At 65.7% G+C, this 25,876-nt stretch overlaps 2 protein-coding genes across 3 annotated transcripts; both read right to left on the bottom strand.

The window, feature by feature from the left end:
* Positions 1-4,622: 4,622 nt before the first annotated feature.
* On the bottom strand, positions 4,623-13,011 carry TRABD (TraB domain containing). Of its 2 annotated transcripts, none has more exons than XM_082850646.1 (10): positions 12,965-13,011; positions 7,937-8,004; positions 7,538-7,616; positions 6,970-7,136; positions 6,635-6,775; positions 5,954-6,064; positions 5,719-5,858; positions 5,302-5,492; positions 5,106-5,217; positions 4,623-4,990 (listed from the first exon to the last, which is right to left on the bottom strand). In XM_082850646.1, the coding sequence occupies exons 2-10, from the start codon at positions 7,967-7,969 to the stop codon at positions 4,813-4,815; spliced, it is 1,152 nt and encodes a 383-aa protein (XP_082706772.1). In that variant the 5' UTR covers positions 7,970-8,004; positions 12,965-13,011; the 3' UTR covers positions 4,623-4,812. The 2 variants fall into 2 exon arrangements, with proteins under 2 accessions (XP_082706772.1, XP_082706773.1); XM_082850647.1 differs by having other exon boundaries at positions 4,627-4,990; positions 5,302-5,474.
* A 4,504-nt stretch (positions 13,012-17,515) lies between these two features.
* PANX2 (pannexin 2) lies at positions 17,516-25,853 on the bottom strand (the record flags this gene model as incomplete). The annotated part of the gene is made up of 3 exons (XM_082849475.1): positions 17,516-17,838; positions 18,193-19,623; positions 25,628-25,853. The coding sequence occupies 3 exons, from the start codon at positions 25,851-25,853 to the stop codon at positions 17,516-17,518; spliced, it is 1,980 nt and encodes a 659-aa protein (XP_082705601.1).
* Positions 25,854-25,876: the final 23 nt, after the last annotated feature.

Here is a 25,876-nt window from a genome sequence, read left to right as displayed (position 1 = left end):
AGCCTGGCCCAGAGAAACCCCCCATAGATGCCCAGGAGGCCTAGGGTGGGCGCAGGGTGGGGAGGGCAAGCCTGGCCTTGAAGGGCCCGCCCCCAGGTGAGGAGCTGGGGTCAGTGTTGCAGAATGACTCAGGGGTTCCGTTCAGAAGAGCCTTGTGGAGGGCCCCCCAGGGGACCCCGCTGATGCCTGCGTGGCACGGGTGGTCCTTGCAGGGGTTCCCAAGCCCCTGCCCACCTGGACCCAGAGTCACACCCGAGACGGCGGACAAACTCGTGAGCTCACCCGTGGCTGGGGCTGTTCTGTTCCCGCTGCCCCGATTCCACACCAACTTCAGGGAGACGCCTCGGAACCTCCCCCTGGGGCCCCAGCATGGTGCCCCAGACCTTGTGTGAACCAGCTCCGCCCCTGCCGGCTCTGTGACCTCGGGGAAGCCCTCACCCACCTCCAGCTCGGGGTCCTCTTCCCCGACGTGAGGAATGACACTGCCTTCTGTGTGGGGTGGGGTGTCCCACGGACAACGGGGACAACGTGGTAGGTGCTTGGCACCCTGGAGCCCCCTCCTGCAGCCTGACGGCTTCCCTTCCACCTGGACCCACCTGGGGTCTTCCCCACGTGGCCTGCTGGCAGAGTCCCCTGTTCCCAGCCTCCTTCCTAGCTACCTGGGAGACCTGACCTGAGACTCCCCTCTTCCCCAGGCCCAGGCCTCCTGCCCCATCTCCTGGCCGCCTCACCCCACTGTCCTACCCCTACTCTGGAATCTGGTGGGACTGGGTGTTTGAGGGCCTGTGAGTGCCGGGCTCTGTGCCCTACTGCCTGCCCTGCCTGAGCTCACAGCAGAGGGAACATCTGGTGGGTTCCAGTGGTTCTGCAGGTCCGTGTGGGAGGGTCAGTGGCCCTCCCAGCCCTGGCAACCTTGCCTCTGCCTCACTCTTGGGCTGCATGGCCTCGTGGACCTCCCTAGGCCCATCCGGTACCTGCAGGTGCCGCTGGAGCGCAGGGTCCACGTGGCCCTGATGCGTGGGAGCTGAGCTTGGCCCCTTCCTGGCCCCTCCTTGCAAAGAAGACTCAGCCGACAGCCAGGCTGCGCCATCCTTGCAGGGCACGCCTAGGCCCTGGGGGTGGCAGTGCGAGTGCGCAGCCCGCTAGAGCGCAGGGCCGGTCCACGGTCGTCCAGCGCATGCCTGAGTCGGCCCCGGTGCGCTCCGGCCTCGGTGTGTTGAGGTTGGCCTGGTCACCATCGCTGTACCACCAGCTGGCGCGTGAGGGCTCGCGGCTGCAGCTGGCAGAGGTGTGGGCCATCGGCGCAGGGCGTTCAGCCATGGGGCGTGTGGTGCAGCGTGCTGAAGCCACAGCCCTCCCGGTTGTGGACACCGCCGGAGCCCTGGAACGTGTACCCTGTACCGTGTGGGCCGTGGCACTGCAGCCCTTCAGCTGCACCCCCGTCCTGGATCCTGGCCATCTGGGCCCCCCGGCAGGTGGTCCGGGAGGAACATCCTTTCCCGGAGAGCTGAGGCTGGCAGAAGTAGGCTGAGAAGTTGGGGACTCTGGGGTCCCAACCTTCTCCCCAGCCCCTAGCCCGGGAAGCATGTCGGCACACCACGATGCTTGTGGGCAGGGGGGTGGTACGAAAGCCCCCAGCCCTCCCAGGCACTCACCTGCGGCCCTGAGTACAGGCCGAGAGGTAGAGCCAATAAAACCGGTCTCCCTGGTCCACGCGGAAGCTGTCATAGCGGGCCCGCAGCGAGTGGTTGCCCATGTCCCGCAGATCCACCGTCAGCTCGCTGTGCAGGCCGGGCTGGGAGGTCAGGCCCAAGATGTGTTCCAGCCCCGGCCAGTGGTCACCCAGGCTCAGGCCTGCCCTGTGTTCTCAACAAGGCCCCGGGGCCCTGGCTGCACGGCCTTCCTACCTCCCCAGACTCCAAAGCCCTCTTTGTACTCCTGCCGGCACCTCTCAAATTCCAGCAGCCTCTCCCCGCCCGTCTCAACTCTGAATCACCGTCCAACCACTGTCTGCACGCTTGTCACAGAACCTGGGGTGGGGCGAGGACGTCAGCGCCTCCCGTGCTGGCTGGGCCTGGGTGGGTCGGAGGGGCCTGCCCCTCCACGGTCCAGGCGGGAGGGATGTCGCTCTCCCCTAAGCACTCTTTATATGTTTGAGAAATGAAACCTTGTTGTTTTTCAGTGTAATACAAACTTGCATTGGAATCACTAACATTCTCAGAAATAGGGTGAAGACTCACAGTAACTGCCCAGGCCTCAGGCTGATGGCTTCAATTTAATGGATGTTATTTTATACTTAACTTGTATCCTGGGCATCTTTGTTCCCTTGGAAGTAGACTTCTCTTCTCCTTTCCTGACTGTAGCCAGCGCCCAGAGAGCATCTCTGTTCCAGGTGCAGGTGTCTGAGGATGGCCTCTGGCCTGGCCCGGCCCTTCCCTCCCAACAGCCCACGGTAACATCTGTTTCTGCCAAAGTGATACACGAACTGCAGGCTGCTCTCCTGGACGGGGCACTGGCTCCTCTGGCTGGCTGGCGTACACACCTCGGGGGCCTTCTGGTTCTCCACCCAGATCTGAGAGCAGCCTCTCCCTGGGGAAGACTTGGGCCAGGAGGGGTTGGAGTTCTCCGGGTGACCAGACCCAGAGCCCGAGAAGGGCCCGTGGACAGTCCAGCAGGTGACTTACAACCTTGGTCCTGGCAGACGCGCAGCCACTGTCCTCTCGCCTTGGGCCACACCTGCCTCAGGCCTCTTCCCTTCTGGAAGCCGCTGGCCTTCAGGCTCCTAGCACTTGCCGGCCCCCAGCCCTCCGTCAGACCCTCGATTCCTCCCGCCGCCCCTGGACCCACCTCTCCCTGTGGGTCCAACATGGCCTTCACCTGCTGCCCTAGGAGGGTCTGCCTTGGCTTCCCCGCCTCCCTCGCTCGGCCCAGCTGGCCCCCCCTAACACCAGCCTGGAGGGGGCCTGGTCCTTGCCTGCCCCTCCCCCAGGCTGTTTAGGGCAGGTACCCAGGTGGGTCCTCAAGGGGAGTGAGAAGCCTGCAGGGTGCAGACCTGTGGGTGACAGCTCCGAGGCCACCCAGCCATTACGCACTGGGCCCCTTCCACTCCCCCACACCCGGCCAGACCCTGGGGTCCCAGCAGGACCGCCTGGACCTGTGGAGAGAAGACCCCGGGCAGAGGGAAGCTCAGTAGCCCCTGGAGCCCCTGGCCCACCATGGGCCCACCACCCACTCCTACCAGCCTTTGACAATGTGCCTCAGAGCTGGACCAGGGCAGAGAGGCACAGAAGAGCCCCGAGACCCAGCGCAGGGCAGGCGGCCATGCTTCCTGGGGGGCAAACACGTGGAGAAGCGCCACCCCGCCGCCTCCTGCCGCGCCCCCGGGGCGGCCCACACGCCTCTCCATGCCCACTGTCGCCTTTCTGGGCGATGTGAGCCGCCGGTCCCCACTGAGTTTTGTTCAAGCTGCTGGGCTCGCTCCCACCTCCTCCCCTCCGGCATGCCAGGGTGTGGGGCTGGGCAGGGAGGGGAGCCCCAGGGTGCGGACTAGAAGGGAGGGCAGGGGTCCACAAGGGATGGGTGGGTACCACCAACATCCTGATGCCCTTCACCACCCTCCCTGTCACTTGAGTCCCATTCCCGCACATTTCACAAAGCAGGCTTCCAAAATTAGATTTTATTTCAGTCTCTAAGGGACGTGTACACGAGCGTGTGAATGACAAGGACATGGCCCAGCCCAAGGCTCCTCGGGCCAGATTGTGGCCATGGCTTTCACCTGATTTAGACACTGAGTCAACACAGACACAACCAGACGTGGCCCTGGGCCCCTGACGGGATGCACAGATGCTACGTCGAAAACAGGTGACCAGGACACGACGCAAACAGGTAGTGACCGGGGTCAAGTGCTGTATGGGGCCAGCTCGACCTTGGGCCCAGCTGCACCCAACGCGGTTCCTGTGCAAACTGGCGGGCCTGGTGGATCGCTGCCAGCCATCCACTGAGGGTCGGGGTGACCCCCAGGTCCCACCACTAGCTGCACAGGAAGCAGGTTCAACTGCCTGCGGGCCAGGCAGGCTCCACCCTGAGAGGGCGGCGGCCCTGCAGCCCCCACGGCTGGAGGTAGACCACGGGGGCAGCTGGACGGGCAGCGGTTGGAGGCCAACCTGGCTGCCCATGGCCGAAACTGACCCTTGCCACACCCCTGTCTTCCTGGGACCGAGACTCCAAGAGAAAGGTGTTCTCTTTGTCCCAACCAGATTTAAGGCTAGTATTTCCTGACGTTTGCTTCGGTTTGTTTTAAGTTAAAAATACCTGAGTAGAAAAGTTTCAGACACTTTTAAAAGCCAGAAACGCACAACCTCTGTAGGCACAGCCGTTGCTGGCGCTCACCCTGGGCCGCCAAGGAGCCACGCGAAGGGCTGCACGGGCCAAGCTGCCCTTCCCCGCGTGCTGGCCCGGCACCCCCGCGAGGCGCCGCCTGCGACGCGGAGAGAAGGCACAGTGAGGTAGGGGCTGGCCGGCTGCGGCCCACCGCACCTCACCCCTCCCCCGCCAGCTCATCCCGGGCCGGTGAACTTCCCAGCGGCCGCAGGGAGGGGGTGGAGGGGGGCTGCTGGGAAGCCCGAGCTCAGACAGTGAAATAATTCTTTATTTGGGCGGGTTGGGAGAGGGCAGGTGAGGCTAGGCCGGACCCCCATGGGGGGTGGCACCCAGGAGCTCCTCAGGGGGCCGGCCCCCCGTGCCCCTCGGCCGTGTCACAGGAGCAGCCGCGGGCAGCCCCCTGGACGGACGTGGTGCCTCCCTCTGTCCTTCCTACTTGTGCGGCCAGGCCTCGGAGGCCCTCTGCAGGCAGTACTGGGCGGCAGGCAGTGACAAGACCAGGCTGCTGGCACGGCGCCCCATCCAGTACAGGCCGTAGCCCAGGAGGCCCAGGAAGGCGGCCTTCGCGGCCAGCCAGGACACTCTGCCGCAGACGGACGGCGGGGGGACGCTGGGGAAGGGAGGGCGGGCTGGGCCTGGCTGGGGACGCACGATCCCCCAGCCCCCAGCCCGGCTCCACGTGGGTGGGGTGGGGCGGGACGGAGGGCTGGGTGGGCGGCACTCACGTCATTATCTCCTGGATGTTGAGGTCGGTGGTCCAGTTCTTCTCGATGCCGGGGACGTGGCCCATGCCCACGACGCCCACCACCACGGAGGGGACGCACTTCCTGGGCTCGGCTGCAGGGGGGAGAGACGCATCAGCACCGCCCACCCGACTGGCCCTGGCGGGTCCCCAGCGACTACCCCGCAGCCCGTCCTCACCGTCAGAGGCACGGGGCAGCTCCAGGCGCCGGGCCGCCTGCCTCAGCATGTAGGTCAGATAGATGTCCCGCTCAGACACGATGGTGCGGTGCAGGGCGGGGAACTCGCCGACCATCTCGGCCATCATCTGCTCCAGCAGGTCCTTCTGCTTGCACCGCTCTACATCATCCTTGCTGGGGGAGAAGGGCGTGCTGCCAGCCCGAGGGACGGCTGACCCAGGGCGGGGACCTCGCACCTTCTGTCTGGGATCCTGGCAGGAGGAAGGGCTGGGGAGGCCCTTTGAGAGGAGGCTCCGCCCGAGAATGAGAGGCGTGGGCCGTGTGGCGGTCTGGGCCAGGCCAGGTGTGGACCAAGTGCTCTGTGGGTATCTCAGGCCACTGGTCACCATTCCCGGGCTGGGAGGCCGAGGGGCCCTACCTGATAGGGTCCGACAGGAAACACAGGCCCCAGGCCAGCTTGATCTTCTGCCAGAAAGAGAGAGCGGCGATGGCCCTCTTGAAGGTGACAGGGATAGGCCGGTCGCCCAGGTGGAACTTGCAGAAAGGCACCTTGCTGGCCTGGGCAGAGGCTGGGTGTTGGCGGGGGAGCCTCAGGCCCCGGGCAGCTCCCAAGCACCGAGCCCCCTCCGCCCCCCGGCCGGGCCCGGGCCCACCTCCTTGAAAGCCTCCCTGAACTCGCCGCCAGGGGCCATGCCCAGCTGCTCCGTGATGTGGGCGGACACCTTCAGCAGCAGCATCTGCATGAGTCCCGACATGACCCCGTTCTGCAGGGAGAGGCCCGGTCAGCCGGCGCGCGGCAGAGCGTGAGGTGCCTGCGGCCCTGCGGGAGGCCTGCCCTGTGCTCTGGGGAGGAGCGAGGGCCACGCTGACGTCCAGCAGGGCCTCATGGTGGGCGCCTCACCCACGGTGCACGCTCAGAGGCCCCTCCCGGCCCTTCAGACGGCCTTCCCAGAGCAGGCCCACCGCAGGCCCTGCAGTCTCAGACCGGCTGCCTGGCCTCTGCCCCACGGGTGCCCCCTTTCCCCCCTCACCCCTCCAGGCCAGACCCCCAGCTCCTCTGCCCACATCCCCCTTGGGGCACCTGTCAGTGTGAGTGGACTTGGGTCCTGGGTCCAGAGCCCCTGAACGAGGCGCAGTGGGGTCGCAGCTCTGGGCCACATGGCACGCTGAGTCCCCACCCCCGCCCCTGGTGACCTGCCAGCACACTCCGGGGCCCTCAGGGTCCCTGACCAGCTCCTGCCTTGGGGTTGGGGCCTCAGCTGCCTCTCCTCAGTGTCCCTCGGGCCAGGGTGAAGGGTCCCGGACCAGAGTGTCCACGGGGCGGGCACGCGCACCTGCCTGACGGCCTGCTGCAGCTTCTCCAGGCTGATCTCCTTGGCCTCACGCAGCAGTGTGCGCTCGTCCATCTTCAGCATGGACACGCGGTACTGGCACAGCTCGACCACCACCACGTCGGGCTGCACCTCCCGGATGGTCTGCGACGGACATGCCAGCTCACCGCGGGCCCCACGGGCAGAGCCACGCCGGACCCGGAGGCCCACCCCCAGGTCGACCCCACCGCCGCTCAGCCGCCGTGGAGACAGCTCGGTGCCGGAGGTAACTACGGCGGGAGGGACGGCCCGGGTCTGCGTGTCCTGCCGCAGCAGCAGTGGCGGCTCACGGGCCTCACCTTCGCCACGTCCTTCTTGCTGTCGTCGCTGAAGTGGGCCGTGCCCACCACGTACACGCGGCTCCCGTCCTCGGCCACCAGCTCGGTCACCGTGCGCGGCAGGTTGGGCCGCTCTTGCCGCCTCTTCAGCTTCATCTCCAGGAGCAGGTGGAAAGCGTCCAGGTCGGCTGCAGGGACAGCAAGGCCCGGCTTGGGGCCATCCTCCCACACGGGCAGCCTGGGCCTCCGGGGCGCAGGGACGGGGGCGCGTGCTGCCCCGCGGGACGCGAACGCACGCGGGGGCCTCTCCGGGCCTCGAGCCACTGGTAATTGCTCACCAGGACGGGCGGCCAGGCCCCACGCCAAGGGGAGCCAGCCCCCAGGCCGCCGAGGGGCCCAGGATGGCGTGGGGCTGTGCAGGGCACCCGGCCTCCGCACCTGAGGAGGGGGCTCCTGCCAGCCCTGCTCGCGCTCAAGAACCCCCCCGCCACCCCCCAGGGTGGGCCGGGGCCCCTGGTCCACCACAGGCTCTGGAGATCACCCAGCCCAAGCCCCTCCCGCCCGGCACGGTGACCCAGGGAGCACGCACACAGGTTCTGGGGCTCTCCGGGGAGCACCCTGGGCACCACCTCCGAACCCCCTGAAGTCACGATGGGCTCTGTGCTGGCCTGCGGAGGGAAGGGGAGCGTTCGAGCGGCGGTGCTTGCCTCTCCGGGGCCTGCCGGGACTCGTGCGGCTGCCCCACCAAGCCCCAGAGCCTGTCGGCTGTGTCCCCCAGACGATCCCCTCACAGGCGGCCTGCCCTCAGGGCGCCCTGCCCCGGGCCCTCAGCTGACTAGCAACATCCCAGGAAGACCAGTGAGGGGCTTCTCTGCACAGAGGCCAGAGGGACCCCAGGGAGCCTCACGGGGGGAGCCCCACTCTCCACGGGGCTGCCCCGGCCCCCGCCCCCGCCCTCACTCCCGGCCCCCCGGCCCAGGGCTCTGACCTCGCGAAGGGGCTGTTCGTCCTGCCCCTCCATGGCAGGCGGTGGCTCCCAGCACCGACGAGTGAAGCCTGAGAAAACACAGGAGCCGCGTCCTCACCTGGAGCCCCGGGGCCGGGCACGGGGGTCAGTGCCCCGTGGTGCTGCGTCCATCGGGAATGATCCGTGGGCAGGACCTTGGCCCCGGGCACAGGTGATCTCGGGATCTGCGGTGCGGGGCTGAGAGCAGGCTGGGGACACCCGGGCGGCGAGCCTGAGTCGCCCGAGAGCAGGACGTGCCGCCCGGCCCCCCGCTCGCCCAGCAGGGGGTTACCCCCGGGGGCAGCCGGCCAGACCTGGGGGCCTCCTGTTTGACTTTGGAATACAACACAATTTATGAAATTCCCTAAAAAGACAAAACCAGGCGGCAGAAGGGAACCTGTGTGCTGGGCTGGCGCGGAAGGCGGTGCGGCTGCAGCCCCGCTTTCAGGAGCCACATGTGGCGACAATACGTGTCACCAACAGCATCACACAGGCGTCGGCACAGACTCAGGAGGGGCAGGGGGAGGGATGGCGAACAGCACAGGTGTGCCGTCGTCACTGAGAACCGAGACTTCTTCTGGTTGGAGAAAAGAGGCACAAACTCGAAGAAGCTGAGCTAGGAGCCGAGCCCCCGAGGTCACGTGGGAGCCACTTGTGCTGTCCCTTCCGGAGGGGAGACGGGGTGCAGGAGCCCAGCAAGGCTGTTCTCACCAGAGGGAAGATCCCCGCTGGGCCCGGGACACGGTGTCCTGGACATCCGTCACACGGACTTCACCCGAACCTCCCAAGGTCCTGCCGGAAACTCAAACCAGAGTCTGACAGAGCCTCCGCTTCCAGCTCTGAGTTTAGAGCTGGGGTCTGGCCGCCAAAGGACAGGGGGCTTGGCACCCGCGGGAGAACCTGACAGATGACTGGAGGCCGTCCCGTGAGGAACGAGTCTAATTTGGTTTCAGTCGTGGGCGCCGTATCGTGGGCTTTTAGAGTCCGTGTCTGTCACACGTGAACCGACGGGACGTGCCGGGAGGCCCCATGCGGGCAGTGGGACACCCCCGGGGCGCCTGTCAGTTTCACTGTTGCACTTTCACAACAAAGAGGAAAAACAAATAATAAATAAACACGACGCTAGGTCAAGTTCCTTCCCCCTCGTACCGGTGACCCTGAGCCCAGCCCTAACCCGGGCTCTGTTCCCAGCCCGCTTGGAGCTCCGCTTCCTCGCCTGCGGCCGGCAGGACCGGCTCGGGCAGGTGGCTCAGCGCAGGGGCAGCCCATCCTGAGGACGAGGACGGCTGTGCTTTCTGGAAGAAATGAGGTTGGGGGAAGGGTCTGGAAGAGAAACTGGCTCAGGACCAGAAGGGGGCAGGCCTGCCAGCGGAGAAGGGCGGCAGGCAGAGCCGTGGGCCTCCGCACGGGGCAGGGGAGTCGGCTCTGGGGTCTGAGCCCGGCCTGGGCCCCCGGGCGCCCCGCCATCGGGGAAGGAGCCGCAGCACGGGGGCGCCCGGTCCCCAGGGGCGGCGGCTCACCCGGCCTCACCACTCCCAGGGCCGCCTCCTTCCCACTTCACAGACGAAGGCGCTCCACTGATGCAAGGCACCGACCGAAATAGAAACAGGAAGCTGTGTGTGCTGCCGGGCTGGGGCCCGCCTGCCTCTCAGGTTCCCGAGCCCAGGAGAGCATCCCCCCCGGTCCGCTTCACACAGGGCTGCCAAAGTACTAGAGAAACTTCTCAAGGGAGCGTCCAGTGCTGTCCTGGGAAGCCTGCGTGACAGGCGGTAAGAGGAGGGCCACCGAGGCCTCAGCCTCCCTCCCACAGGGGTGGGGGTCACAGGTCTGGGTCGGCCCTGCCCTTGCCCTCCCTGCACTTGGCCTGGCCAGGCCAGGCCAGACTCACTCTGTCTCCAGGGGGCAGACGAGCCTCGAGCCCCGAGATGGCTGGGCCACCAACCGCAGCACCAGGACCCAGGTCCCCTCGAGCTCGCTGGGGTGGGTGCCTGGCCTGGGAGGGGTCAGGCAGGAAGGCCACCGAGGCCCCTTCAGGGCCAAGAGCCTGTGATTCTGAGAAGCGTCTCTGATGTTATCACATGCACACACTTCCCAATATCCTGGTTTCCTGCAACCTCCGCCAGGGCCCCTGCTGCTACCCTTGTAGGATGTATCAGTAAGTTCAGTGGGTCATCAATCCCTCCACCCCTAGGCAGCCCCGCTCACCACGGTGCATTTTCAAATATTTACGGCTGCGATCCGAGCCTCTCTAAACATTTACGGGAGGGGAGCAAAGGGCCCAACGCCATAGAACCCCGGGCCCGGCCTCCATCTCCCACACCCACAGGCTGTGTTTCTGGCCACAAAATCTCTGGACGACGGGTCCTGGCTGCTCATCACACCACCACAGGCTGCAGCGACCAGCGACCCCAGGCTAACACCTCGCGGGGAGATCGACGTGCCCCCTCCTAAACCCAGTCTCCAGCGCCCAGCTCCCACCAGCCAGCACAGCCCCAGGGAGCCCGGAACCAGGCTTCCGCCCAGCAACCTGGCCACGCCGCGGCCACCAACGCCGAGACCCTGGGGAGCCCGGCACAAAGGAGACCCTTCTGCCCAATTCAGGTGCTCACCCCCCCAACAGGCGTCACTGCTGAGCCGGACTGTCCACGGAGCACGGCCTGGGGAGGTATCAGGCTCAGTGGCGGGAAAGGCCTCCTGAGCCTGGCCACCAGAGGTCAGCCCTCTAGGCGGCTGCCAGCGCCTGTCCCGCGGGGGACGGCCACAGGGTTGGCCAGATCTCAGGCTGCTGCTTGGCGTGGCACGGCCTTGGGCAAGTCGTTCCAACCAGCCAGGCTCTTAGCTCCTGCCTTTAGGGCCGAGGTGGTTAGAACAGCCACCCAGCCACCCACAAGCAGCACGAGGCGTGCCACACTGAGATGTCACCTCAGCTTCCCTCTGCTGGGGCATGAAGAGAACCAGCCACTTGGTTTCAGGAGACTCGTCCACAGAGAGGGACACCACCCTTATCTGGCTCCACGCAGATGACAGCGCCACCCATGCGCTTCTAGGAAAACGAACTCCAAATCCGAGGGAATCCCTGACCCCCGTGAGGACCTATCTTGTCGGGTTCACCAGAGAATGCACCTGCTCACAGGGCAGGGAGAGCCCCACTTGCATTAGGGACCCCCAGGGAACGTGTCAAGGTGCTCTTGTTGGATGGGGTGTTAGCGTAGGAAACGGTTTGCTGGGTGCCCCTGGCAGGACAGACCTGAGGACACCGGACAGTGCAGGCTGCGTGGCAGGCCACGGGCTCCCGCCTGCCCAGTCCAGGCAGCTGTCCCCTTCCAGGGACGGCTATGGACTGAATTGTGTCCCTTCATAGTTTGAAGCCCTAACCCCAGTGGGGGTGAAATTGGGAGGCGGGGACTTTGAGAGATGGTGAGGGTTGGGTGAGGTCATGAGGCTGTGCCCCAGGATGGGATCAGAGCCTTCCTGGGAAGAGACCCGGGAGAGCTGCCCGGTGAGGATACAGTGAGAAGGCAGCTGTCTGGAGGCCAGGAAGAAAGACCCCTCACCAGCTACCAAATCAGCCAGCACCTTGATCTTGACTTTTCCGTCTCCAGAACTGTGAGAAAACCGTTAAGCCCCCTTCAGTGGTATGTTGTCATGATTGCAGAGCAGACTGAGACAGCCATGCTCTCTCGTTCACCCCTCTAAAAATTAGGAAGCCAGAAACTGCCTCCCAGACCAAGAGCTGACCAGCACCAGATGGAGTTCCCAGAAAAAACATCTCCCAACCAACCCACTAGGCCTGCTCACAAAGCCAAGGGTTCCAAACTGGACAGACTAGCGGGCTGGAGACCTGGGAGGCAGCAGGGTGCGGCCCAAAGCCCTGACCCCCTACATCCATCCCCACTTCTGAAGTCTGGGCACCTTGGCCACCGGAGACCCTCCTGGGTCTGGCAGGCTCTGCTTTATGGAGGTGTGGCGGAGGGCAGGATGGGGGCAGAGGGCACATGCCAACTCACACCTGAGCCGGAGGCCTACCACACCCGGCCAACCCTCGTGGAACCCGGACTCTACCCAGTGCTGGGTCCCCACACTGACCTCCACTGCAGGGTGCTGTGTAGGGGCCTGCCCGCCCACCGTGCCAGGCCCTCTCCTGGCTGCAACATCACCACCATCCTGTAAGGCTGACCAGTGGCCCCAAGGTCAGGGCTCCCTCCCAGCCACGCAAGGGGGGCAACAGCGGCAAAAGGGAGAGGCCCAGGGGGAGTGGAGCCTGCCCAGGAGCGCGCCGAGCTGGTGGCCCGGACACCTTCCTCTCCAGGGGACCCCGAAAGCCAGGAGTATTCAGCCTGGAAACCATCAATCTCCTGATGAGGCTGCCCTGACGCCCAAAGTCAGCCGAGGACTTCTGAGCGAGCTCCTCGCTGAAGGGTGCGCTTTGCCTTCCTTTCTCGGGACAGTTTTCACAAAGACGCATACGTGAACTCTGGGGCTTTGTGGCATGTAAGTTATGTAGCAGTATAGCTCTTCACAGAAACAAGGTAAGTAAAGACCTACAAGGCCTCGGAAGTTTGGTCTCCTTTGCCCATATGGCAGCTCTGCTTGCTCGGCTTGAAGGGCAGAGGCCTCCGGCACGCAGAAGGACCCAGGGTCTCCACTGAGACCCTGCCGCCGCCGTCTGGGGACGAGGGGACCCTGCCCCTCACGCCCGGTCCCCCGCCCCCGACTCCGGCCGACCCCGCCCCCGGCCCCGACCCCCGACTCCGGGCCCCGCCCCCCGGCCCCGCCTCCGGCCTGCACCATCCGAGCCCTCGAACCCTCGCGACCCTCGCGGTCGACTCCGGCCCCGCGCGCACTCCTCGGAGGTCGGGGCTGATCCTTCCGGCCCAAGACCTCACGCTTGGGAGCTGGCTGGGCCCGGCCCGATGCGGGGCAGCATCCGACCTGGACCGCGGGCTGACCTCGACCCGCCGGGGCCCCCGCGCGCCGCCCCCCGCCCCAGGCCCGTGCCGCGCGGCGTACCAAGGCGGGGCGGCGCTCCTCAGCCGGCCTCCATGCGGCTCGTCGCTCCACCAGACGGGGCGGACCGCGGCCGCGGGGCGGGCCGGCCGGACGGGCCGGGGCCGGAGGGCCGGGCGGAGCGCGGCATGCCGGGAAGTGTAGTTCCGCGCGCCTTCGGCCCGCCCTTGCAGCGAGCCTGTCCCGAGCCCGTGGACTACAGTTCCCAGGGGGCCGCGCGCGAGCAGGCGCGGACTTCACTTCCCAGAAGGCCGCGCGCGAGAAAGCCCCGCCCCTCCCCTCCCCGCCTCCAGCGTCGGGATTCGAGGACTCAAGCGGCGTCTAAGTACCCGGGTTCGAGTCCCAGGCCTGCCACCCGACTGGGGCGGCGTTGCGAAGCGCTCCAAAGTTCTCTGGCCGCATCTCCCGGTCAGTAAAAGGGGGTTGACGTTCATATGGCCTGCTATGATACAGAACCGTCAATCCCGCCCGAAGGGGTCAGCGATAGTGCAACGCGAGGAGCAGAGAGTTCGGGTCGTGGATTGCACCCCTGTGAGCACCTGGGCCACCCCTCGGCCTGGCGGCTGGGGTCCGGGGAGGCGCGGGCGGGGGCGGTGGGACGGCTGGAGGGGAGGGGGGGGCACAGGGTGGGGGCGGGGCCCCGGGGTGAGGGATAGCCCCGTCTGGCCCGGGCCTGGTCTGGGCCTGCCGGGCCGGCCCACCAGCGGTCCGAGCTGGGCGCCGGGCTTCCCCTCAGGTTCCAGGAAGGGGGTGCTGGCCCAGCCCTGCTGTCCCGCACAGGGTCCGGGTTCCCACATTCTGAGTCTGGGGGTGGCCCTCCTGCAGGCTGGCTGACGTGGGAGGTGATGCCCCGTCCAGTCTCATGCAGGGCAGGCTCCTGTCGGCAGGCGGGGCTCTGTTACGCGAGAGGCTCTGGGTTGACGTTTATCTGCCCGTCTCGTGGTCCAGGACCCCTGTCCTGCCTTCTCTGTCTGGTTCCTATTGTTCATCTCCTTTGTGCTGGCACAGATCGCTTCTGCCCGCCCCCCACCTTGGCCACCCACACAAGAGAGCTGGAGTGAGCGCAATGTTGTCCCCTCGAGGCACCTTCCCCAGAACCTAGAGCCAGTCTGGCTGAGATGTCCATGCTGGGCTGTGTGATGGAGAGAGGCCTGGGTTCCAGGCCTGGCTGTCTGGGGTGGGGTCTGAGCTTCTCCCACAGCCCCTCCTCTTGGGAGAGGGAAGGCACCTCCACCTGCCCTGCCCGGGGCTGGAGGGAAGGAGCAAGGAGGCAGGTGGAGGGTGTGTCAAAGGAATGCTGATGCCCACGGTGCGCCCTCTGCCCCCTCCGGGCAAGGTGGCATCCCTGGCATCTGCAGGAAGAGGTCTGCTTCTGTGGGACGCTGCCTCCCTTCTGTCCCCCAGGGCAATGGGTCAGTTCACACACCAAGGAACAGACCTCTGGAGGAGACTGGCCTGAAATGTCCTGCTGGGCCTTGGCTCGGGGGGGCAGGGCTGGGCACAGCAGTCCCGCCGAAGACAGAGACCGGGGGCGGGGTGGGGCTCAGTGGCTGGTGTGCCTTAGCCCCACCTGGACACGTGTGCATGAGGAACTACTGTGGACTCAGCGCACGGCCAGGCAGCGCGCCCCGCAGGTCTCTGGGAATGTCTCCACTCTGAGCAGAGCCCCTGAGTGTGCATGGGCAGGGGTGGGGAGCCGGTCTGGGCTCCAGCCCTGCTCAGGGATTGCCGGGGGGCCCGTGGCAAACACTGCTGCCTGAGGTGAGTGGGAACTGGACTCCTGGGTGGGCACAGCAGCCCCTACCCCTGCAGGGTCACCTTGGCCCCAGTGCCTGGCTCACCACCACCACAGAGCTGGCTGCCCATGTGGGACCGAGGGGCCAGGGGCTCATCCCACCCTGCAGGACCTGGTCAGCCTGCCTGGGTCCTGTGGGGTCCCTTCCCCAGATGAGTGGAAATGGTGAGGGCCAGCCCAAGAGGCAGCTGGCCATATGACCTGGGATGCTGGGCTGGGGAGAGCGTCCTGACCTGGGTGAGGGTGAGTGCTTTCTGGGGACAGGGGGTATGAATTGTACCGTTTTGCCATCTGGGGCCGCGCTGACCCTGGAGAGACTGCCACTCCCAGAGTCAGCCAATTCCTAGAGACAGCAAACAGTTTCACAAGCAAACCAGCCATCCACAGCCCCAGATCGTCCCTCCTCCATGAGGTGCACTATGTCCTCGGGGCCACCCTCTGCCTGCCCCAATCACCTGGGCAGCCCCTCCGCCCTGAGCCCACCGAGATTATTCACGCTGGCCGGCCCTGAGCCTGCTCACCCTGCCTCACATCTCTCCCTGCGGAAACCCAGTGAAGGCTCCTGCCCACGTGTCCCCTCTCCCTGCCTCCTGACCGGCCCTGGGGCCCCCTCCTCTTGGGACCTGTGATAAACTGTCTTTGCAGTGGCAGTCGTCTCCTGAGCTCTTGGCTTCACCATGCCTGAGTGATGATAAAAACCTACATCTAAAACCCAAGTTGGGGGACTTCCCTGGTGGTGCAGTGGTTCAGAATCTGCCTGCCAGTGCAGGGGACACGGGTTCAAGCCCTGGTCCGGGAAGATCCCACATGCCGCGGAGCAGCTAAGCCTGTGCACCACAACTACTAAGCCTGTGCTCTATAGAGCCTGCAAGCCACAACTACTGAGCCCGCGCGCCCAGAGCCCGTGCTCCGCAACAAGAGAAGCCGCTGCAACGAGAAGCCCGCGCACCGCAACCAGAGGAAGCGCACACGCAGCCGAAAAGAAATAAATTTATGAAAAACAAAAACAGAAACACCCAAGTTGGGACGCAGCCCTGGATGACGGATCGGCTGCACTCCCGGGAAGCCCAGCCTGCCCAGCTCAGGGCTGCTGCTCCAGGGAGGGGCCTGCGGAGGGGCTTCGAGGAGGCCAGACCAGTCAGGCCTCCACACGGTGTAGCAGGTGGTCCCACCCCGGTCTCGCCTGAGCCCCCTTGTGATTGAGGCCCGCAGCCCACCTGGTCTAGCCCCCAGGGGTTTCTGGCCCAGCTGCCCCAGCTACCTGCCTCCAAGGAGCCTCTCTTCAGACCCTCGGGGTCTCCTGCTGTGGCCTATGGGGTGTGTGACTCCCTGGTGCACGCCCGGGGCCAGCCTCAGCCCCACCTGCATCTGGGCCTGGTGAGGAAAGCACCCCCGCGCCTGCGATCCCCATGACATGAACACCTCCAGAGCACATCAGGGGCACCCCTTCCAGGAAGCCCTCCTGAGTCCTGCCAGTTCTTGCTATTCCCCCCAAGTGTACCTGGCAGCCCCTGCCCTCAAGCGTCTGATGGGGGGGCCGGCTTCCTGGGAGGGCGCACTCCATCTCCACTGAGTCTGTGTGAATCACCCCGTGGCCCAGCATGCACGCACGTTAGCTGGAGACCACGGTGTGTCAGCCGCACGAGGACTGTGTGTTCTCGTTCAGCTGTGGATGCAGCAGGGCCCCCAGGCGACCTGGAGGGCATCGGGGCGCCTCCCACGGCCCTGCTGCCCCCCCCCCCCCCCGCCCCCAGCACCTCCACCCCGTGCAGGTTGGGTGGAGGCCCTGGACACAGGAGGCCTCAGTTGGACCACAGGCCTCCGGCAGGATGGACCACTCAGGACTCAGGGGTATCAGAATAATCTTTATTGATATGCTTGGTGCTACCTTGTTAATACTGTCACGTTGTCGCCGTGGCTGAGGTAATAGGGATGGCCCCGCCCAGCGCCGGCCCTGGGCTCCCACGGAATCGTCGTGGACCCTCGGGCGGGGGGGTGCTGATGGCCTTGGAGGGACGTGGTTATTGCGTTGGATTCCTGCCCTCGCTGGCATGCTGGCGCCCTCGCCCAGCTTCACCCGTGCGCACTCACGCACACACTCACACGCTTACCGCTAACGCACACACCCACTGGCACGCTGGCGCCCTCGCTCTCTCTTCCGCACGCTCCCACACTCACACACACGACATCCTTTGTTTTGAATGCATCTGAAGCCTCCTGGTAATAAATATACTCGCTAGTTACAGTAATCATAGTAAAATAAAGTACAGGTTTGTCGGGATACGAGGAGAAAGTGCCCGTTGACCTTTGACTGGAGGGGGGCCCCTCCCACCGAGGGCTCCCGGTCCCTGCAGGGGGCAGCCCTGACGTGCCACCACCCCCAGCTCCCTCCTGAGTTGTCCTGCCACTGCCCGGCCCCTCATGGGCCAGCGTCCCAGGCCTAAGACAAAATCAACTAAAAAAATAAATTCTTCATTTCACAGCCGAGCGCCTGATGCAGGGGGCGGGGGGGTGGCTCTGGGCCTTTCTGGCCATGGGCTCGACGGGGGTCGCGGCCAGCCCCTGGCCCAGCCAGCGCCCCGACGGTGCCGTCTGAGGGGCCGGGGAGGCGAGGTGCTGAGCCCTGTGGCATGCGCACAGGAGGCCAGGGTGTGGGCGGTGCCGGGCGAAGCAGAGGCCGCGTCCACGGGGGCGCTGGGGGCAGTGGCGCACTGCGGTCATGCAGGGGGGCCTGCGACGGCCTGGGCAGCCCTGTCCCCTCAGAACTCCACAGCACTCACTGCTGTCCTTGTCTCCTCAAAGGTGGCAATGAGGATCTGCTGTGGGGGAGGGATGGTGAGGAGGCTGCCCACATCCGGGGGCGCTCGGGGGGCCACGTCCTCCTCCTCCCGTGCCTCATACAGGGTGCTGATATGCAGCAGCGGGCGGGTGGCGTTGCGGCTCAGGACGGCGAGGGGGTCAGGCTTGCCCAGGCTGGCTGGCGACAGAGGGGCCGTGGCGGGGGCGGCGGAGGGCGAGCAGATGTGAAACGGGCCCCCTGAGGGCAGCGCGGCCCGGGCTGGCTCTGCGGGGAGCGGTGCATCTGCAAACAGCCCAGAGCACAGAGCCTCTGCAGGCCCCTCTCCCCACCCGCTGCCTCCCCCCTCCTCCCGCCTGGCCCGCTCAGGCTCTGAAGCTCCCGCACACAGCGGCCGGCCTGGAGGGGCTCTGGCCGCCCCAGGAACACAGCGCCCGTTTCCAGAACCTTCTTCAGGTGCCGAGCAACCTTACCGTGTGTCCCCGCCAGCCCTTCATCCCGTGTGCTTCACAGGGCCCTCGAGTGAGGGTCCCGCCTGTCGTCACCCCGGCAGCTGGCTCCCCTGCCCACCCCCTGCTTCCACCCAGCTGGTTCAGTCCTTAACCCCTTTCACACCCCTCCAGCCCTGCCCATCCCTACCTGTGGTGGGTGCCGCGGTCAGGCCCAGCCCACACTCCTCTGCCTGGGACAGGAAGCCCCCTTCCTGGCTCCGGGAGGCTGGCAGGGCGGCAGGCATGGCCTCGGCCTTGGACTTCTTGGTGCCCAGGATGTAGGGATGCACGTCCAGGGAGAAGTGGCGGGCATGCTTCTTGTCGGGGGGCGGGCCCGTGTCGCCCCCGCCACCCTTATAATGGTGCGCGGCGCGTGCGCCCGCGTCCAGCAGCGGCGCAATCAGTGTGTCGGTGGCCGTCTTGCGGCGCACGGGCTTGGGCTTCTCGGCCTTGCTGTTCTCCACGCGCATGATGGCCAGAGGCTCCTTGAAGGGCTGGGGCAGCGGGTTGCTGGTGGGGATCCACTTCATCTTCTTGCGGGGCCGCTTGACCACGGGCGGCTCAGCGGCGCCCTCGGGCTCGGCGGGGTTGGCGCTGGGGTCCACGGTCTGCACGCCCTCGTCGCGCACGGTGGGCGTGGCGTCGTGGTTGGACTGCGCAAGCGCGGCCAGCAGCTGCCGCACCACGTTGTCGTACATGAGGTCGCTCTCGTTGGTAATGAAGTCCAGCCGGTTGAGCGACTTGATGTGGTCGCGGTTCTCGTTGCAGAACATGGCCAGGATGTTGATGTCGCAGAACTGCGAGCGGCGCCACTGCCGGCGGGTCTTGATGCCCACCTTGTGCAGCTTGTCGAAGATGAAGTTGCTCTTGCGGAAGATGAAGAGGTGGATGAGGTTGACGAGGATGATGAGGTTCATGGAGCAGAGCAGCACGATGTCCACGCCCGCCACGATGCGCTGCAGCTGCACAGATGGCAGCTTGCAGGTGACACGCACGGCCGGGCCGCCACCCGGGGCCGCGCCCAGCGCGCAGGTGAACTCATTCTGCTTCTGGGTGGCGTAGTAGGTGCACAGGTAGGAGATGGGCGCCACGCTGAGCAGCAGGATGAGCAGGTGCCGCGCCAGGTAGAGTTTGGCCAGGAAGTTGCTGCGGCCGCGGCGCTCCAGGTACTTCTCGAACAGGTTCTGCTCGGGGCTCTTCTCCTTCTCCGCATTCTCGATGATCTCACGCCGCTCGCGCTCCGTGATGCCGGGCCCCTTGGATTGGATCTGCTTCTCGATCTTGGGCGCGCGGCCCTCGGCAGCCCTGTGGTAGCAGTTGTCGATCTCCTGCAGCAGGAAGTTGAGCTCGGAGGTGAGGCGCGTGGACGCCAGGAACTCCCAGCCCAGCGCGGGCACGTACATGATGGCCGCGAAGGCCAGCAGCGAGTAGGGCAGCAGCTTGTGCTCAAACAGCGACGGCCACAGGCTGGCGTCCACGCCGGGCAGCGCGTCCCGCAGCTCCGTCCAGCAGTAGCCGCGGGCGTACAGCGCCTGGTCGCGGGTGAAGTTGTGCGGCGTGTAGCAGTAAATGGGCTCCTCTGGGGGCAGAGAGGAGAGGGGGCTGGGGGCGAGCCGGGCATCGGACCCCTCCCGCCTGCCCCGCGCTGAGCCCCCTTCCGCACATCTCAGCGTGGTGGCGTGGGTCTCCCCCCGGGTACCCTGCCCCCCACGTACTGCAGTCAGCTGTGGCACAGACAGAGGTGGGTTGGAGGTGGAGGGTACGGCCGTGCCCACCCCGCCCTGGGGGGCCGACCTGCACTTGGAACCTCAGGCCCCCCTCCGAGTGCCATAACGTCCCCATGTGCACACAGGGACGAGTCCTAGAGAGGGCGGCACAGGCCACACCACTCAGCTGGGGCTTCTCTTCCAGTGGCACAGCTGGACCAGCCCCCAGCCTGGCACTGCCACGGGCTCCATCTTGAGAAGGGCAGGTGTCCTGGCCGGGTCCTACCTACCCAGAGCCGGTTACGGTGGCACATCTAAGGAACAGCAAAAGTGGCCCTGCCTGCTCTTGAGAGTTGAGGAGTGTCCCCCCAAGACCCACTGTCCTGGGGAAGGGCAGGCCTGGGGTCCCCGGACACTGGGTGGGCAGGGGCAGCCACCCCGGGGATCCGACAGGAAGGATTCACCACCCAGCCCACAATGTCACGCAGGAAAAACGGTCATCACTGAGCTGTCTCCCCCCAGGTAAGGACAAGTGCCAACCAACAGCGGAGAACGTGGGACGCTGTCCCCCCCCCCCCCCCCCGCCCCGCCCTCCAGCTGGGCCTCCCGTTGAATGCTTCTCAGAGGGAAGAGCTTGGCCGGCTCGGAGCCGTGCTCAGGGCAGGCGTCACCGTTCACGGCCCCTGAAGGCGGGGCCACTCGGCTGTCAGGCCAGGCTCCAGTCCTTGTCACCACAGGCTGGGCACATGTGCCCTCTTGCAAGTGGCAGAGCCCGGGCGCCCGCCCAGAGCGCAGCGTCCCCCTGACAGGAGGTCACTGCCCCCAGCCCGACCACAGCTAGCATACATGCCAGCCCGCCCTAGCCTGGACCCTCCCTCGCGCCCCGAAGAACGGCCCCCAGGGCGGGTCCGCCGAGTCTCCCTCCGCTCCAGCTTATGGCCCTCACCCCACGAGGCTTGAGACCAGGAAGCAGTGGGGACCAACGCACCTGTCTGTCTGTCTGTCTGTGCAGGCCCCTCCCAAGGCCTGCCCCACGTTAAGCCCGGCCTTTGAGGTCACTGCTGGTGCCTCGCAGGGGCCGAGGGGGCCAGCTACACATCTGGGCACGGAGACCCCGCAAGTGTCTTCGGTCCCAGTGCATGGAGGTCACCTGGCCTGTTACATACGCAGAGCCCCAGCCATTGCCACCAGCGTGGCAGCCCCGCACCATCCTGAGGGTTGAGGGGGGCTTGAGGTGGGCCTCAGGGTCACCGGAGTGGGGCCCACAGCTCGTTCCAGGTGGTGTGGTCCAACGGCCACGGCAGCAGGACCTGGGGCTCCACGTGGCAGGCACTGGGGAGTCACGGAGGGCTGGGGGCAGGAGTGACGGGCGGTGAGCTCTGCTCGGCTGTGGTGGCGAGGCCAGGGGCTCCGTGAGGAGGCTGTGCCGTGGGCACACGAGGGACGGGCTTGGCCGAGGATGGGGCTGGATCAGGAAACGCTGGTACCCACAGCCCAAGGCCCCTGACGAGGACACAGGTTTGGGGCCTAGCGGTGAGTTGGGCTCAGAGAATGTGGAAAAGGCACAGGATCCCCCCTCGTGGTTGAGAAGACAGCATTTTATTCACTTGCTTTTTGTCCTCACAGCCAACTCCAGGCCAAGGAAGGGCAGACGCTCTTCTCTGGGGGAAAAGGACGGCGGGGAGAGGTCCCTGGGACCCCCAGGGCCCTGGTTCAGGCCCCAGGGGAACTGGGAGGGTGCCGCGGCTCTGGGGCACGGAGGGGGCCTGTCCTCTGGCCGTGAGTGCTGCAGGCACAGGGGAGCTGGGTCACCCGTGGATGGAAGCAGGGCCCCCATGGGTCCCCACATCCTCTCACGTCTGCCACCGCCCCCTGGCTGCTGGGAGGGGAGGAGGGATGAGCCCTGGCTCAGGAGAGGCCCAGCTCCAGGGCCTCTCGGGCTCTACACCGGGGTCTCTGTCTTTCCCTGACCTGCAAAGCAGGTCCAACAGCCTAGCAGAGACCGGATGTGTCATGCCGGTGCCTCAGGACACATGTGTGCAGTGACCCTGGCCTGGAAGAGCTGTGGCCGCATGTCCTGACTTGAGCTGCAGGGGCCTGGGTGCTGGGCCGGACTCTGGTTGGGGGTGAGGGCGACCGCTGAGCCAAGGGGCCTGGGCACTGGGCGCTCAAACACTGCGGTGCCAGCACGGGTGTCCGACGGGGACCCGCAGACCCAGCCAGCTCACCCAGGGCACCTTTCCTGAGGATGGCACTGTGTGGACTCCGGACCCGAGCGCCCCTGGCTATACCCCGAGAGGACACCGGGGCCAGGGCCCTCGCAGCCCCGGGTGCTCCCAGAGACCCCGTCGTGGAGCGCGCGGGGCCGACTGCGGTGCCGTGGAGAACATCGAGCCAGAGCAGCAGCCAGGGCTTGCGAGGCGCTTCGGGGAAGGAGCCGCGTGTGCGATTCCGAATTCGCCTGCAATCCCGGGGCTGCTCCCGGTCCCCGGGCCAAGCCCAGCCCTCGACAGCGTCCCCTCCCAGCGCGAGCGCCCCAGTTCCCTTGGAGACCCTGCCTGACTGAGGGTAGAAGAGGCACACCCGTTACAGGCATCTCGGAGATGTCGAGGGTTTGGTTCCAGACGCCAGCGATAAAGCAAAGATCACAACGAAGCAAGTCACACAAATTCTTTTCTCCCCCAGCGCGTATGAAAGCGCTGGTTATACTCCACTGTGGTCTATGTCTACACGCTGCACGTATGTCTAAAAACCAACGTACGTACCTTAATTAAAAATACTTTATTGCTAAAAAATGCTATCCACCGTCCGAGCCTTCAGCGAGTCGTAATTTTTTCGCAATAGTAATATCAAAGATCACTGCTCACAGGTCACCATAACAAATGTATTAATAAGGAAAAAGTTTGAAATATGTGAGAATTACCAAAATATGGCGCAGAGACACGAACTGAGCAAATGCTGTTGGGAAATGGCACCAGGAGACCTGCTCGTCGCAGGGTGGTCACAAACCTTCAAATCGTGAGAAACGCAATATCTGCGAAGCACAATAAAACGAGGTCTGCCTGCGTTTGGCCAGTTTAGGGAAAAGCAGCTGTTGGTCCCCCCTTCCCAGGGCCCACATAACATCTGGAGAAGCCGGTAGCCCTTCAACGCCCCGCTCCCCCGCCATCCTCTCTGTTGGCCGCGCGCCTGGCTGACCCTCCATCCACCACCGAACGGGTCTGCACAGCGCGGGTGTCTGTGGAGCCACCGGGGCCTTCCCGCCACCTGCCACCCTCCAGCCTGGGGATGCGCACAGGCCCCGGCGTCCAGGGAGGTCCCCGCCGGGCCGGCTCCTCACCATGAGCCCAACGGCCAGCATGTGCTTGCCCACGTGTCACCAACAGGCAGACACGTCGGACCCCCACCCCCTGCGCCAGGGCACCAGGTGAGGATCTGGGCGCTGGGTGGGCTGGTGGGGGTGAGCGCCGGGTCCCCTCGAGCTGAGCCGGGCTCCGGTGGATGGGACGTGGATCCTTCCAGCAGTGGCAGGACATACTCTGGGCTCGGAACCTGAAGATGGATGGTGACCCAGTGCTGAGGGGACGTGTCGGGTGTGCTCCTGTCTGGGGGTGGGGGATGCAGCTGGAGGAGCCTCCAGCGCCCCTTGAGGGTCAGAGCTTCTGACCTTGCTTCCTCTTGCCCCCCTTTGGTCCACTGCAGTGGTCCCCTACTGTCCTCAGATCTGGAGAAGGGACCCGGGGACAATTCTGAGCTCTGTGAGGAGTGCCAGGTAGACGGACCCTGATCCAGGAGAGCAGGAGAGGCAGCCGCCACTGCCCCGAACCACAGTGGGAGCGAGGGGACTGCGCGGCCTCAGTCACTCAGCAGCGGGAGAGCTCGTGAAGCCACCGCCACTCCCCATTTGCTCTGTGACCTGGAACAGGATTACCATGGGGCAGACCTGGGCCCCACGCGCCAGACATGCTCCACCGAGTGGATTTTGGGTCACGGGGTGCTGGGCCGCAGGACCGGCACCCGCCTGCCCTGGCTCAGAAGGCCTGCCTCGCCCTCGCTAGGGAGGCACTGGGCCCCTCCTGACCAGCATCGGGCCCAGGAGTGTCCCCAGACACACGCAGGTGGGTGTGAAAGGGCAGGCGGCACAGGGAGACCAAGGGCACCGCCAGGAGCAGAGATGAAGGACACACTCGGGGAGACCCAGCAGCCCAGCCTGGCTGGATGCAGAGGTGCTGAGGCCCCCCCACATGGGGGGAGCTGGTTCACAGCAGGATATCAAGGTGGGGGCCCTGTCACAGGAGGTCGCCTGACGGCGACTGAGTCCTCAGCCTGCCCCACCGTGTGCATCTGGAGTGGGTAGGATTGTTCCCCCAAAAGATGTTCTAGCCCCAAGCCCTGGTCCCTGTGAATGTGACCTTGTTTGGAAAAAGTCTTTGCAGATGTGATCAAGTTGACATGAGTCACGCTGGATCAAGGGGGCCCCAATCCAATGACTGGTGTCCTCATAAGAGGAGGGAAATTTGGACAGACACCAAGGAGGAGGTGTGAAAATGCAGGCAGAGATCAGGTGATGCGGCCACAATGAAGCCAAGGAGGGCGCAGGACTGCGGAGCCTCCAGCACTGGAGAGGCAAGGAGGGACTCTCCCTGGGGCTTCGGGAGCATGGCCCGCCCACACCTGGAGTTTGGACTTTGGGCCTCTGCACTGTGAGACGATAAGGCTCTAGCATTTGGAGCCACAAGTTTGTGCTAATCTGTCAAGGCTGCCCCAGGAGACACCTGTGCACAGCCTGACTTCCCCCCAGGGCTCCTGGGGAGCGTGCTGACGCCGGGAGTGCCCCCCCCGGGGGTGGGATGAGGCAGCCTGGACAATGTCCACCCTTATGTCACAGGGACCCCTAACGGGTGAGTCCTTTGTGCAAGGAAGCCTGTCCACGTCCCTCAGGGGAGAGTCGCCCTCTGTGCCACGGGCTGATGGGCTGCGAAGGGGCCTCCCTGGACATCTGGGCCCTGAGACCGCTTGCCAGCCAGACCCTGCGTGGGGGGCCGTTTCCCGTCTCCAGCCGCCCACCCACCTGTCGCGTGTGGACCCTTGGGCCCCGGGAGCCCACTCCTCCTTCCTGCCTCACCTGGGGTCACCTCTTCTTAGGAGGCCCTCAGGTGCTCCCCAAATGCACTGAATCTAATCAGGACCACGTCTGTTGACGGCACCTTCAACCTCTCATCCCGTCCACGCTGCCGTGGTCACTGCCCTTGTCCGATTTCTTCTTCTACCTGCATCAGCCTCACAGGCGCTGGGCCTGCTGCTGAGGCCAGGAGGGTCCACTGCCCACCAGTGCCTGCTGCTCCTCCAGGCCCTGCCTGCCCTGGGGGGCCTCTGCCCAAGACCTGCCCAGGCTCCCAGTGCCCCGCCACAGCAACCGACCAGAATCTGCCCACTTCTCAGGGTCTTCATCCCACCACCCGCCCCAGAACCCTGCCCAGAGGCCGTGCTTTGGTGTCCACTGTCCCCATCACCTGTAACTTCCTTTCTTGGTCCCCACCTGGCCACTCCTCCTTCCCTCAGACCCTGCCCACTCCCCCTTCTGGTCGCCCCTCTTCCACACCAGACCCCACATCTCCTTAATGCCTGGGACCGCCGGGTCCGCCAGGTGTGAGCCCACGGAAGGTAAATTCAATACATCGGAAGAAAGGGGTCAGGGAGGCAGCCCCAGCGACCGGCGACACATGCAAGGGTGGGGGAGTGTTGAGGGTCTGCGGGGAGACCCCGGGGCACCGCCCACACGGCCGGCCCCAGTGGGGAGGCCCGCGGCGGCGGCTGGCGCAGCGAGGGTGGCCCGGGAGGGCACGCGCCCCTCCCGCCGCGCGCCTCCGGCCTCACCTGCGAAGTTCTTGGTGAAGACCAGGGTGACCAGCAGGATGGGGACCAGCACGGTGCCGATGGTGACCACGCGATCGAACGGCAGCTCCAGCTTGAGCTGCAGCAGCAGCGCGGCCAGGGCGCCCGCCTTGTCGTCCTGCGCGCCGGGCAGGATCAGCTCGCGCAGCTTCTCGCCGGCCAGCAGCGCCGTCGCCATGTCCGCGGACGGCTCCAGGAGGTGGTGCATGGGGGGCGCGGGGGACCCGGGGC

Source organism: Leucopleurus acutus (genome assembly GCF_964270905.1).
Source record: "Leucopleurus acutus genome assembly, chromosome: 11".
Lineage (NCBI taxonomy): Eukaryota > Metazoa > Chordata > Mammalia > Artiodactyla > Delphinidae > Leucopleurus > Leucopleurus acutus.
Note: the sequence above shows the minus strand (reverse complement) of the source record. Positions and strands in the feature narration are given on the sequence as shown.

What these genes read in the sequence shown, in the direction of transcription:
- TRABD (XM_082850646.1), bottom strand. Translation starts at nt 7,969, where the DNA reads ATGGAGGGGCAGGACGAACAGCCCCTTCGCGAG. An exon ending in TTCCTGTCGGACCCTATCAG is followed by an intron (nt 5,493 to 5,718) that starts GTAGGGCCCCTC and finishes TCGGGCTGGCAG; the next exon opens with CACGCCCTTCTCCCCCAGCA. An exon ending in GCTGCCCCGTGCCTCTGACG is followed by an intron (nt 5,218 to 5,301) that starts GTGAGGACGGGC and finishes TCCCCCCTGCAG; the next exon opens with CCGAGCCCAGGAAGTGCGTC.